General features: G+C 37.6%; 1 protein-coding gene across 1 annotated transcript in view; it reads right to left on the reverse strand.

Annotated features, from left to right (window-relative positions):
- Positions 1–6,417: 6,417 nt before the first annotated feature.
- The window catches only part of col4a5 (collagen, type IV, alpha 5 (Alport syndrome)), a 54,902-nt gene continuing 46,276 nt past the window's right edge, over positions 6,418–15,043 (reverse strand). Inside the window, exons 40-49 of the mRNA XM_051898935.1 lie at positions 13,959–14,092; positions 13,463–13,535; positions 11,354–11,425; positions 11,145–11,273; positions 10,919–11,017; positions 10,287–10,499; positions 10,005–10,182; positions 9,533–9,647; positions 7,926–8,098; positions 6,418–7,829 (exon numbers count right to left, since the gene is read on the reverse strand). Coding sequence (XP_051754895.1) covers positions 7,748–7,829; positions 7,926–8,098; positions 9,533–9,647; positions 10,005–10,182; positions 10,287–10,499; positions 10,919–11,017; positions 11,145–11,273; positions 11,354–11,425; positions 13,463–13,535; positions 13,959–14,092 — 1,268 coding nt within the window. The 3' untranslated portion in view covers positions 6,418–7,747. The remainder of the gene's footprint in view (positions 7,830–7,925; positions 8,099–9,532; positions 9,648–10,004; positions 10,183–10,286; positions 10,500–10,918; positions 11,018–11,144; positions 11,274–11,353; positions 11,426–13,462; positions 13,536–13,958; positions 14,093–15,043) is intronic.

The following is a 15,043-nucleotide window of genomic DNA, read 5'->3' on the forward strand; positions in this document are numbered from 1 at the left end:
ACAAAAAAGTTCCAGTTCAAAATATGCTTGATTCTTAATACTGTGTTGTCACCTGGATGATCAAAATCTGCAAACATTGACATTGCAAACATTACAGTGGGTGTAAACTTTTGAACAGGATTATTGGTGGAAATTGTTCTTATTTTGTTAACAATTTACCCCCCACCAATCATCCTGTGCAAATGTTTACACCCCCTGATTTTTAATGCATTGTGTTTTCTACTGGAGCATCAGTGAATGTTTTCACCATTTTTAATAGTTGTGTATGAGTCCCTGAGTTGTCACCAGTGTGAAAAGAAGGATCCCCAAATCATGCAATCACTCCTGGAAAGAGTTCAAATATGCAGAGGATGCTGGAAAACCAAAGAATGTGCAGGAACTGAAGGATTTTTCTGAACAGTAGGCTGCTTAAAGGGTTAGTTCACCCAAAAATGAAAATTCTGTCATTAATTACTCACCCTCATGCCATTCCAAACCCATAAGACCTTTACTTTTAAATTCTTCTTGATGAAATCTGAGAGATTTCTGTCACTCCATAGACAGCCACGCAGGGGACGACAAGGATGTGAACGCTTTTTACAAGTTAGAATCTAATAATTGCACACACACACACATATATACATATATACGTATATATATATATATATATATATATATACAGGTGCTGGTCATATAATTAGAATATCATCAAAAAGTTGATTTATTTCACTAATTCCATTCAAAAAGTGAAACTTGTATATTATATTCATTCATTACACACAGACTGATATATTTCAGATGTTTATTTCTTTTAATTTTGATGATTATAACTGACAACTAAGGAAAATCCCAAATTCAGCATCTCAGAAAATTAGAATATTACTTAAGACCAATACAAAGAAAGGATTTTTAGAAATCTTGGCCAACTGAAAAGTATGAACATGAAAAGTATGAGCATGTACAGCACTCAATACTTAGTTGGGGTTTCTTTTGCCTGAATTACTGCAGCAATGCGGCGTGGCATGGAGTCGATCAGTCTGTGGCACTGCTCAGGTGTTATAAGAGCCCAGGTTGCTCTGATAGTGGCCTTCAGCTCTTCTGCATTGTTGGGTCTGGCATATCGCATCTTCCTCTTCACAATACCCCATAGATTTTCTATGGGGTTAAGGTCAGGCGAGTTTGCTGGCCAATTAAGAACAGGGATACCATGGTCCTTAAACCAGGTACTGGTAGCTTTGGCACTGTGTGCAGGTGCCAAGTCCTGTTGGAAAATGAAATCTGCATCTCCATAAAGTTGGTCAGCAGCAGGAAGCATGAAGTGCTCTAAAACTTCCTGGTATACGGCTGAGTTGACCTTGGACCTCAGAAAACACAGTGGACCAACACCAGCAGATGACATGGCACCCCAAACCATCACTGACTGAGGAAACTTTACACTGGACCTCAAGCAAAGTGGATTGTGTGCCTCTCCTCTCTTCCTCCAGACTCTGGGACCCTGATTTCCAAAGGAAATGCAAAATTTACTTTCATCAGAGAACATAACTTTGGACCACTCAGCAGCAGTCCAGTCCTTTTTGTCTTTAGCCCAGGCGAGACGCTTCTGACGCTGTCTGTTGTTCAAGAGTGGCTTGACACAAGGAATGCGACAGCTGAAACCCATGTCTTGCATACGTCTGTGCGTGGTGGTTCTTGAAGCACTGACTCCAGCTGCAGTCCACTCTTTGTGAATCTCCCCCACATTTTTGAATGTGTTTTGTTTCACAATCCTCTCCAGGGTGCGGTTATCCCTATTGCTTGTACACTTTTTTCTACCACATCTTTTCCTTCCCTTCGCCTCTCTATTAATGTGCTTGGACACAGAGCTCTGTGAACAGCCAGCCTCTTTTGCAATGACCTTTTGTGTCTTGCCTTCCTTGTGCAAGGTGTCAATGGTCGTCTTTTGGACAACTGTCAAGTCAGCAGTCTTCCCCATGATTGTGTAGCCTACAGAACTAGACTGAGAGACCATTTAAAGGCCTTTGCAGGTGTTTTGAGTTAATTAGCTGATTAGAGTGTGACACCAGGTGTCTTCAATATTGAACCTTTTCACAATATTCTAATTTTCTGAGATACTGAATTTGGGATTTTCCTTAGTTGTCAGTTATAATCATCAAAATTAAAAGAAATAAACATTTGAAATATATCGGTCTGTGTGTAATGAATGAATATAATATACAAGTTTCACTTTTTGAATGGAATTAGTGAAATAAATCAACTTTTTGATGATATTCTAATTATATGACCAGCACCTGTATATATATATATATATATGTTCAGGAGCAGCTTCCATATGTTTCATTAACAGTTCATGTTAGTAATGTGTGTTTATCATGGTAACTGTTATGATAAACCAAAATACCACTTAATTTTCACTTTGTGTAATTTTGTATATATTTAAATGAGTGTGGTGGCTCATTTGAAGCCCCCCAATATACGCTAAGATATTTCTTGTGGTATTTCTTCTGTAATTATGACCAAGCTTGTTTTCAAACTTTTTTTGTTAACAGAAATTGGGAGTATTGATATATTAAATTAATTAACCATGATTCATTTTGTGATTCCAGAATATTTTAATTCTGTATCTAATTCTAATTCTGTTCTGTTCTTCAGTAAAAATAGTTATTGATTTAAAAAAAAAAAAAAGAAAAAAAAGAAATATGTTTAAAAATGTCAAAATGTAAACTTAGATCATGTTTTATGAAAGAACATGTTTTGGGCTGCTCACAATCGGCTCACAATCTCAACTGGTTCCTGGACTAAATAATAACATTCAATATTGTGATTTTCCAGCAGGCCAAATGCCTTTTAAAAATAAAGAGGAACCTTATTATGTCCATTAAAAAAATTAGGTCAATAAATATAAGAAATAATCATGCACAATAAACTGTTGGATGATGTCCAACATTGTCCATTGTGAAAATGGTAACTGATGCAGAAAAAAATGCACTGAAGTTTTTCTACATTTTCTGAACTTTAGTTTAACTTCATGGACTTCACTCTGTATCTGATTAATGAAGACAAGCACACACATGTATGAGTCACTAGGTGCACACCATAACCCCCTAGGGGGCATTCATATGCTCATGCCAGTAAACAGTGTCAGTAAGTAGCTTGTGGAAATTAAAGCGGATAACTGACCATTGCGAGTGAACTTTTCAGTTGGAGCCGACTACTTTCCCAGAAACTCAGAGCTTATTTACCCATGAGCATGTAGCAAGACCCTTAAACTGGGAAACTATTATCTCCTTAAGGAGCTCAAACCACTGCAGAAATCCACCCACACACATAGTAATGTCTAGGGAGTGATGCTGTCCTTATACACACAGTGGCCATGTCATCCACTGTTGTTCCGCCATTATTACGCCCTTAATTGGATTCTCAGTATTTACATGTAAGCTTTTTGGCACTGCTTGCTAATGTACAGGATCAATCCACTTTCCACTGTGCCTGGCACCTTACACCTTCATTGCCAGCAGCACACAATGATACTATTTGATAATCATGAAATACCAGGTCCAAGTATCATGGTTAAACCATAATGTTGTCATCATGAAAAAATCTGGTCCCCCTACATGAATGTCTAATGCAGTACTTTATCATGATATCTTGTTCTAGCTCATCAAAAGAGCTAGATTTTTTAAACCAATTAGTTCTATGCTTGCTAAAGGAAGGTTAGCTTGAAAACAAAGGAAGGGAAATGTTTAAGTTCCAGTTTAGCTTCCAGACAGACTGTCGATAGGTGGTGAGAAGCGATAAGCTGCATCTGAAATCGCATACTTCCCTACTATATAATCTGTGTAAAAAAGTATGTGAGACTAGTATGTCACAGTGTTCATAAAAAACTAAACAGCATGAATTAATACTTCCGGCGAGATTCTGAAGTGCGCACATGAAGAACACATTACTATCCCACTAGGCCATGGGAGATGATTTGTGAATTGCATTGAAGTGATGCAAGTGATGCTGGTAGGTCACATTACAATGCCAAATGTAGTATGTACAGATTAAATTTATACTACATACATTCATACTATATAGAACATGCTTTTTTAGCAGTCGCAAAATAACTACTTATACAAGATAAGTTTTTTTTTATTTCAGACACAGCCATTGTCTTTATTAGTGAGTCATTGAATCATTGACTTAATTCGTTCAAAAACACTAATTGAGAAAAAAACCCTACCACAGATGCATCCAAGTATTCTTTACTATATACTATAGTAGGCAAAAATAAATATAGATTGCACTCTATATAGATCGTACTTTTTAAAATCACTAATTAAAGGAAGCTTTATGAATCATTTGTTTTGAATCAGTGATTCAGATCGTGTGTCAAACTGCCGAAATCACGTGACTTTGGCGCTCTGAACCACTGATTCGAAACAAAAGATTCGTAAAGCTTCGAAGCTTCATGAAGCAGTGTTTTGAAATCGCCCATCACTAGATATTGTTGAAAAGTCATTCTTTTGTTTTTTTGGCGCACAAAAAGTATTCTTATGGCTTCATAATATTAAGGTAGAACCACTGTAGTCACATGAACTGTTTTAAATATGTCTTTAGTACCTTTCTGGGCACTGAAAGTGTAAATTAACTTGCTGGCTATAGAGGCCATTGGATTTTATCAAAAATATCTTAATTTGTGTTCCGAAGATGAACGAAGGTCTTACGGGTGTAGAACGACATGAGGGTGAGTAATTAATGACATTATTTTAATTTTTGGGTGAACTAACCCTTTAAGTACTTACTCAAAAGAAGTACCTCCTCAGAAAGTATGTGATTTTGAGCCTTTACTATGAATGTTTATAACTACTTCGTTCTGAACTATTTTCATCGGTGGAGTAAAAAGTCAGAGTAGTTTGTAATATTGTGTTTAAAATGTAAGTTACTTCTTCAACCTTGTAGCTACAGCTGTGGTGCTGATATTAGGAGCAACAGCACTCCTGCTCATGTGATATCGCTGAATTTTGTTTGAATGACAGATCTGTTTTAGAAGAGTGAATCAGTGCCATTTCCCAAAGCATTTCTAACAGCCTTTGCTGAAATGTAGTCTTGGCTGCACCACTGCAGACTGCAGAAGGGGAATCCTCCTCTGACAGACGTTTGTGCGTCATTAGGAGCTGAAGTTTCTCCCTTCATTTCAGTAGCGTTTACAGTATGTGCACAAATGTAGGTTGTATTAAGGCTTAGGCTGCATGTGGATCATGAGCTCAGTGGCAACATGTAAAGGTTTACGTCAAATTCTACTGCGGTCAGAGTATCCAACATTCAAGGGATGTAGTATTTGCCACTAGGTGCTCATGTTTCAAAACAAACATGAGCAGTGATTCCTTTTTAAAGCTCATTAAGGTAAAGGATAGTTTGTAAATCAGGCAGGTCATCTGATATGCCCCTAAAGGGTGAATTACCTGGAAATACAGCTTTGACGTATCATTCCATAGACACAAATAAACTTAGTCAATCCAAAGTCAGACTCTACGGTTGTGTCTAACTTATGGCATGTATATTTCAGATGTTATAGACCTACTGTATATTTTGGATACACATTTATGACACAGTCAGCCATTAAACATCTGTCTAATATTGTCCATCAATGGTAAAAACAGTTTAACTCTGAGATCTTGTCATATTTTATTACCATTTTTTTTAAACTATAATGAATAAACTGTATTAATGAATGAAATGTTCAAGGTGTCTGAATAAATTTTGGTTTGACTGTATATATAACCCTTTTTTGCTTATTTCTAGGAACACAACTTAAGTAGTTTTTGTAGAGCTTGGCTTGGCCTTTGCCCCTTGATCCTGTTGTTGGCTGGAACAAAGACCATTATCCCTGTGGCAATAGGGTTACTGTCATCTGTTCACTGATCCTATTGAGAGCTTAGCTGTTGCCAAATATCAACATTTATGTTTGTCAACTGAATCTTATATGGACTTTTTAGGTCATAATAACCATTCCTAAGCTCAAAGCTTAGTCATTAACAGTCCTGGATAACAAGCACATTGTTAGAATTGGAAAGAGTGGGATAGAAGGATAAGAATGGAGACCGTATTTATTTTAGTGAAGTTTACATACATTTAACCATGTTGTGATTGAATCATCATGCATTACTACACAAAAGCAGAGTGGCGGCAGATCTACAAAGTCTTGTTGAACTGTATATCCATCTAATGGAAATAACTATATATTGGCATGGATGGCACAGCTGTTTAGTACATCCCCTACAGTCCCTGTGATTCAGTTCTCCCTCTAGTGGTCCACCATCATAAAACTGTATATTTTTTCCCCCCCATGCAGCAAGACTCAATGCTTTAGATAAGAAAACTGACAACACATCTGTAATTAGTATACCATACTAATACTGTCCAGAAAAAAACAACCAGAATTCCACTCTAAAAAAGTTCACGTTGTTTGTTTCTTTTATTTCAGTCATTTAAGTTTATAACAACTTTTGGATAGTAAACATAAAAGGAAGAAATGATTTTGAAATACACATTGTTGCACCCCATGATGACTTGCAAAAAGATCTTCACTGTTTTAGATTAGATGAATCACTGTCGGTCAGCAAATTTTAACTACAAATATCTATAATATGCCAAAATGTGGTTTATGTTCAAATTTTTTGACAGACAGTGGTTCATCTAATCTAAAACAGTGATACACCACACTGTGGCGTAATATAACACAAATAAGAACCAATGAAAGGTTTACAAATTCATAACACTAGTATTTGATGGGTTTTCACAGAAGTTTCCTTGCTTGTTAAATGAAATCAGAATGGAGGAGAGATCTGTAAAAAAAATTGCATTTACGCATATGTGGTGTGAAGAACACACTGATCCTTGCTTGACAATTACTGAATGAAAAAAAAAAAAAAAAAAAAATACCCCTCCTACAGCCAAATCAAGTTTCTGGATATATACTTTCTTTTTAATATATATATTTATAAAATACTGTTTCATTTTAAGAAAGTTCTTTGTACAAATGTAAATGAATGTTGAGCTAATATGTGAATAAGGAGTGAGCGAGCGAGTGAGTGAGTGAGCACCTGACAAAGAACCCAGAAATTCATTAAAAGATCTGTTTTTTTTTTTATACTAAAAAGGTGTTTTACACAATATACACATTTTATTACTTACAAAAAGAGATAAATGACACTTTGCTAAAAAAAAGTCCTGATACAGCAGTGTTAGTACCACCAACAAAGAAGAAAAAGTGATTGGAGAAAAATGATAGCCTTAAAAAAAGCAGTCCCATTAATGTATCGCTTCAGTGCATTTCGTCTCTTTGATGTTCAAAGTGCCGATTTGGTAACATGGAGACAATTCCACTCGAAAGAAAAAAGAAAAAAGCGAGAGAGCATTTCTCCAAAAAAGGTACCATTTGTGTACCAACATCAAAATTTTCATAGGAAAATATTATATGAAAAGAATCTCTAGAAAATCTCTTAGGAAAAAGAGAGAAAAATATCTAATGCACTTTGTGTCACAACTGCCATGGCACTTTGCTGGATCTGTATTTTTCTTTTGAGGTACTTCTTTGAAAAAAAAAAAAAAAAGACTAATAAATTCATTTTGTTCAGTTTCTTTTGCTGTATCGCACAGTAGCACCATAGAGTTAAACGTGAAGATACTGCACCAATGAAACACACTGGTGATCAGCATGATGGCCGCAGTCGTTGTAGGTGATGGCTGATCCTCAAAAACAACAGACTGCACAAATGTCATTACGTTACGTCCTCTTCATACACACAATACAGCGGCTCACACGGGTCTCCAAGTTTCCAGCTTTCAGTGTCTCTGACTCTGGCTTTCTGTTTGGGCAAAGAAAGAAAAATCCAGTTTTTCAAGAATGTCGCCATGAATGTTTTTTAAGAATTGTTGTTGTACTTTTGAAAATGAAATTTTACCTGAACATTTCATTCACGTCCACAGTGGCCAGCCAGAAGCTGTACGAGTTGCTGTAATAATTGCAGGTGCCTCGACCGTGGCACTCGATGAACGGAGAGGAGCGGAACTCCTCCAGACAGGAGCCGGGAGAGGCGAGAGCCTGACCTGAGCCCTCAGCACCTGCACTGGTGTGCTGTTACACAGAGAAACAGAAAAAACAATGCGAGTCAAAGGTGAATCAGGATGTTAACAAGGAGGAATCTTTTAAAAAAGCATGTTTGTATTCATGCTGTTTTCATTTCAACAAAAATTTTGACCTAAAGACTTATCGAGTGGTTTTACCCAGTAAAAAGTACTATGCTTAATTACACACACTGTACAGAACTTATGGCCATACTTACTAAACAGGGAAATTTAGCGTGAGACCGTAATCCAATAAAAGCGCAGAAAGTTCTGCAGGTGATTTACTGACAATTCGCACATTAAAGAACACATATGCAGCCAGATGATTCAATTTCCAGATCATTTCCATAGTGACCAGCACAATCTATCAAGGGCAGCGCAAAATTCATGTACTGTCACAAACAAGCGGAGCTGATGATAATTAGGTGCATGTTAATTTTAATATATGGACACTCTTAGTTTCTGTAAATTAAAAAAGTTCTGAAAACAAATGTGATTATAGTAGATGTTCCAGATGAAAGCCTACATATGAAAGACTTATATTGTTTGCATATTGTGTATCTTGAATATTGTTGTGGACAAGGCGGTGTTGGGAGTCAAAAAGGTTGAGAAATTTATGGTCTAAAAGTTAATGGTTCTCTTATCACATGACAAAATGGCTTCTTGCATGTTGGTTAAACTTTGATTAGGCAGACGCAATTTTTCCAAATATTACTAGATGCGTTTCCATTACAGATTTGTGCAAAACTTTTGCGATATTTTCTAAATATCGATAAAAAAAATTTGCGAAATGACAACGTTTACATTAACCGATGTTATGCGACTAAAATGTCTTTTTTTCCCTCTTGCGATAAGTCATTCCAAAAATCATGGCAACGGATGTTGGTAGGTTTACGTATATCCCAGCCACTGCACTAGCCATTATTTTTAATCAAAGGAGACGTAGGCATGTTATCCAGGCATTTATGGCAAGGAAAGCCCCTTATACTTGGGAGCAGCCACGTATGAGGTGTTTCTGGGTGTTTTTTCCTCCTATCTGCTTCAAGGTCTTGATAAATTCAAATTGTGGCACTTCTTTGTTGTTTAGAATCCAGTAACACTTTTGTCTTTTATGAATTGAATGAAGAACTCTCGTCTTCTGTCCAAACATACCACGGCATCTTTAAAGAATGATTGACTTTTACATACGGCAGGTGACCTGTAAATGTGAAAAACTGTTTCCATTGCAGTTTTGCGAAATATTCATTTTCCGAATTGCCTGAAAAACCACCTCATGTGAGCGTAAAAACTTTTTTGCAATATATAGGAGTTTTTGCGAAATTGACATGTTTCCATTGGCCATTTTTTCAATTCGCAAATTAAAGGGGAATGGAAACGTGGCTACTAATGTTCATTTTCTTCTAAGTCCCCCAAGAGCGCCTAGGACCTGTGATACTGTACATACCATCATGAAGGAGTAACCAATCCAGAGGATATCCCAGTTCAGCGGGCAGGATGGCACCTGAATGGTCTGGCTGTGTATAGCAATCACCATGGCCGGAGCTTCGCACACAGAACACCTACACACACACACACATGTTGAGTTTCCATGTTTTATGGGGACTTTCCATAGACATGATGGTTTTTATACTGTACAAACTGTATATTCTATCCCCTTACACTACCCCTAAACCTACTTATCACAGAAAACTTTCTGCATTTTCACATTTTCAAAAAACATCATTCTGTATGATTTATAAGCTGTTTTCCTCACGGGGACCAAAAAATGTCCCTACAAGGTCACAATTTACTGGTATTACTATACTTATGGGGACATTTGGTCCCCTTAACGTAGGGAATACCAGGACCACACACACACACACACACACACACACACACACAATTGTCCCACTCCTGTTAGAGTGACCATCTCTTACCGACTGATGTAAGGTTTGATGCTCTCTCCAGTGATGGGCGCCATGCTTATTGACATGGGCTGTGGTGTGGACAGCCAATAGGAGTAGTCATTTCGGGATGCGAAGTTGCAAACATTGTTGATGTTACAGAACATGAAAGGCATTGTGCTGAAACGACGTAGACAACTACCAGCCGTACCTGATGTTTTTTGAATGGAGAAAATGGCACAATAGTCATAATATAAGTGATGTGAGAAAAAACATGATACATGCGTGTGCTCTATTTGTTGTAGGGCTACTCACCCAGGTCCTGTCCGTGCGCTCTCTCGTTGCCTTGCACATAGAGTAAAGAGTAGCCATCATAGATAACATTTGTGCCGTCTGGACACGATGGCACATCTGTGGTCTGACTGTGGCGAGTGATCAGAAAACCGTGTGCTGCAGCCGTTTGTCCTGAGGTACCAGGAGGGCCCGGAATCCCATCTGGACCAGGAGGGCCGGGGTAACCACGCGGACCTTTAAAAAATGACATCATGGTTATTGTGAGGCTGATACGTGGAATTGGAGAAAATTCAGGCACTTTTTATAAGCGGTGTTGCCAAGTGGGCTACTTTAACACTGTTGTTGCGGGTTGTTTTTCATGCCCGCAGGTTGAAGCAACCCCAAAGAACATGATATTGAGCCCCTGGAATGCAAATTTTACCAGGGGAACCCTGTCAAAAACGCAGATTTTACCCACCGGAATGCAATTTTTACCAGTTTTGAGTTGCAATTGGGCAGATTTTGTAGTGAAAAACTGGCAACCCTGTCTATAAGCCTCCTGTTCCTGCGGTTTTTGAAAATCTTGGAGCCACAAAATTAAGGACGATCCTTAAAAGGGATCAACATGTGCAACATTTCTACCCACCAGGCCACATCTTGGACCCTAACGTTACCTGGTTGTCCAGCTGGTCCTATATCTCCCTTCCTTCCAGGTGTGCCGGAAAATCCTGGAGGTCCCATTTGACCTGGGTCTCCAGGATTGCCAGGTGAACCTAGAGGATGAAGTGACATCAGACATGAGGAGGAAGAAGACCAGACCAGGTCCTACACTCTTGACCAGCCTTTGCAGGTAAAGAATCTTTCTTGTCTGTACTGTTTAGTCTCAGTGTAACCACTAACCTGGAAGACCCTGTAATCCCGGGGGTCCTACTGGGCCTCTGCTGCCTGGGATTCCAGATGGTCCAGGTGGTCCACGCTCGCCCTTCAAAAAAATAGGCTCTGGAGGAATGCCTGGATCACCACGGGGTCCTGTGATCAAAAGAGTATTAGAAGATGCATTTTGATTGGATTTGTAAAGGGAAAAATATCTGTGTTTCAAAATGACATACCTTGGCTTCCAGGATCACCACGTTGTCCTGGGGGGCCGTCAGCTCCAGGAGGGCCAGGCTGTCCTTTAGATCCTATAACAGGCAGAGGTTATGTGAATAAGATACTTCTATAAACAAGGCTTCAAAACAAGCTTTAACATACACACAATTTTTTTTTTAGTCACTCTGATGTTCTGAACATGTATGCTGTTATTTCTTTTTTGAAACACAAAAGGAGAATTATTAATACACCCATTCACTACCATTCAAAAGTTTTGGGATGGTAAGATTTATGTTTATGTTTTGATCAAAAATACAATAAAAACAGTACCTGTTTTTATCTTTATATACTTTAAAATGTAATTTATTTCTGTAATGGCAAATCTGAATTTTCAGCAGTCATTCCTCCAGTCTTCTTTGATCAACTTAATGCATGCAACTATTAATATCTTTAAAAAAAATCTCACTAACCTCAAACTTTTGAATAGTAGAGTGTATTGTACAATTTTGTATAATAAACAGATTTAAATTTAAAGTTGGATTCATGCAGAATCAAGTGTAATTCTCCATTCAGCATACTAGAACCGGTGCACTCACTTTCAGTTATAAAACATGCAAGCAAAAACACTTGGTGTCAATACGTCACTGCGCTTGATACGCCACTTTTAGAGTAAATAATGACAGACATTTCAGGGCTCCAGACTAACTTTTTTACTAGGAGCACTGTAGCCCCTTACTGAAAATTGTAGGAGCACAAGCAGAAAATTTAGGGGCACACCTTAAATCAACCTGCAGCGCAGTTATTCACATTTTCCTCCATTTTGACTGTATTACTCACAAATGCCTTGATAATAAATAGACTTACAGAAATTACAGTGTGCAGTTTTATTTTAAGTTTGCAAAACTCCAGATTAACATTTGAGGGCAGCATTATCATTCATAATGTGTAAATAATAATTCAAAAGCAAAATGATTGAAAATATATATTAGGGACTGGAAATGGCAGCCACCTACTAGTAATAATGGTAATTTAATGTCTTTTATTTTTTTTTAAATGAGTGTGAGTTTTCCTACATCTTGAAACTTTTATTTTTATAAATGGGGTAGTCTTTGAAGGATGAACAGGTCATCAGATTAAAATAACATTTAAATATGGTAATATTAGAGTTTTGAAGTGCTGGAAAAAGATGTGTGAAGTACTATTCCTGCCAAACTTCCAGTTAGTGTTACTACATTAAATCCATGGTGAATGTTGTTAATTTGTGGACTGAAAGCCCTCTATAACTTGTTCATTCATGGCACATTGTTTATCCTGGTTTCCACGTCAGTGCTGTTTGATCTAATATCTACGGTTTATAACAGAGAACTCTGCGCCAAATTTGAATGCTTCTCACTAGATCTCGCAGCGATGTTATTAATTCTGTAGCAAATTCAAATGCTTTCTTTACTGGATCTCCCAGCACTGTGAAAATAAAATATAAATATAGTATAAACTTTGATTGTGAACATAAGCTAACTACAAGTATTATGCAATTAAATCTCAACATAATTAATATATTATACACTATTATGCAATAAATTCTCAAAATAATCAATATATCATACACTTCAGTTAAGTGCGATCTGCTGTGACGTCACAATCAAACTGAATTGTGGGATATAGAGCTGCCTGAAGTGTACACTGGAGTAGACTCGCTCCTTTGGTCAAAATCGAGGGGACGAGGGTCTGTCCATATAAACTTCCCTTGTCCACTTCATGAAGTGGAATGCACTTAAAAATGGCAGCAGGGATTCCCCCGAGGGGAAGAGCATAGGGAAGTTCGTGAGAGCTTAAAATAGGAGTGGAACGCAGCCCAGCTCGTGGCTCGCGCTGCCCTGACATTGGTCCGAACTGATAAACGGTCCGTGAAGCACAAATGAGTAGCGCAGTTTCGTTCCACTTTCATTACGTGTGCCATTTTTATGTTGGGCAACTTTGTGGTGGTTGCGCCAGCGTGACCGCAAACAAAATTTTGCTCACACAGGCAGGAAAAATGGTTGCAAAATGTGACCATTCAGTCGCAGTCTGGAGCCCTGCATTTGAATTTGTGGGTAAACAATTGCTTTAATAGTTATAGAAGGATAACTGACCTGGGAATCCAGAAACACCTGGAGGTCCAATATCTCCTTTCAGGCCGCTAGGCCCTGGATTTCCTGGAGCACCCTTGTCAAAAACAAAATAAAAAACATTATCTAACTGAATATAATAAATATAAATTAATAAATAAATGAACAACTATTTATATTATTTGAAATAATTTTATCATGTGAGAAGAAAAAGAAAGCAGAAAGACTCTTAAGTTCACTTAAATGGTTTAACAGTCATTATCCAAAAATTTCTGACTGCAGGATGTTGTGATTGAACAATCAGAATCATGTATTCCAGAGAGCCATGCAATAAAACAAAATACTGTCCTCTTTTTAGCAAAATCGCATAAAACACACATTTACCAAATGCAGCCTACAATGTTTCCACAAATTTTTTTCTACAAATGCAAAATGCATGAAAGTACGAAATGTATGAATCCCTTTGCTAACAATAATTAAACCTTAGAACACATCATTAGAACACATTTATAATGCTTACCGGAAAACCAGGGGGACCGTAATCTCCTTTCAGTCCAGGTGCACCAGGTGTCCCAGGGAGTCCAGGCAAGCCCTTCTCACCCTTCACTCCTCCACTACCTGGAGGTCCACGTGGACCCTCAGGGCCAGGAGGACCTTCACATTCACAGAACAGAAATCAGTTCCTCAGAATCAGATCAAAACAGCATGCATCTCAAATCATTAAACCATTGTCAACATTATTCAAACAAGCAATGTGTGCATGTTTATCATGTATATTGTTGTATATGTGCTAAATGGTTCTGGGATGTTCTATGAGAAGGCATTCCTAGACAGGGACATGAAAGTTAAAAATCAAAAAAGTAAACATGAATATGACCCATCCCAGTCCCACCTGAGGCAAATCATCTAATAACTAATTGAGGTGCACAGTATGACACAGGTGAGTATCAAACCAAGTTGTCTAACCTGCAGGACCTATAGTGGGGTCAAAGGTCAACGGGTTCCCAAAAGTCCAATAAGAGGAGAAGCAAAGAACAAGATAAAGGTTTTAAATAAAGAGCACAGCAACACAAGTAAGCTATATGATGTGGTGAGGAACAGATAAGTTGTGTCAAATTTCAACATGTTTAAAATTTAGAAATATTAGTTTTTGCCTCCACTGGCTTTAAAGAAGGCATTACTGAAGAAACAACTTAGCATATTTGACATAACGTTTATATTACCATTCAAAAGTTTAGGGTCAATAATACTTTCATTTAGCAAGGCTGCATTCAACTGATCAAAAGTGACAAATGATTTCTGAAGGATCATGTGACACTGAAGACTGGAGGAATGGCTAATGAAAATTCAGATTTGCCATCACAGGAATAAATTACATTTTAAAATACCATATTTTTGATCAACTAAATGCAGCCTTGGTGAACATAAGAGACATCTTTTCAAAACATTAAAAAATATTTCGGACCCTAAACTTCTGAATAGTAGTGTGCATGCACATCCTCTTTATAGCTACATACTCAACACATATTGGAATAAAGCTGTACTACAGAGTGATCATCATAATCTGAGTAATAAAGACATGCACATTCTTTCCCCACTATTTTC

Source organism: Ctenopharyngodon idella, chromosome 7 (assembly GCF_019924925.1).
Source record: "Ctenopharyngodon idella isolate HZGC_01 chromosome 7, HZGC01, whole genome shotgun sequence".
Taxonomy (NCBI): Eukaryota; Metazoa; Chordata; class Actinopteri; order Cypriniformes; family Xenocyprididae; genus Ctenopharyngodon; species Ctenopharyngodon idella.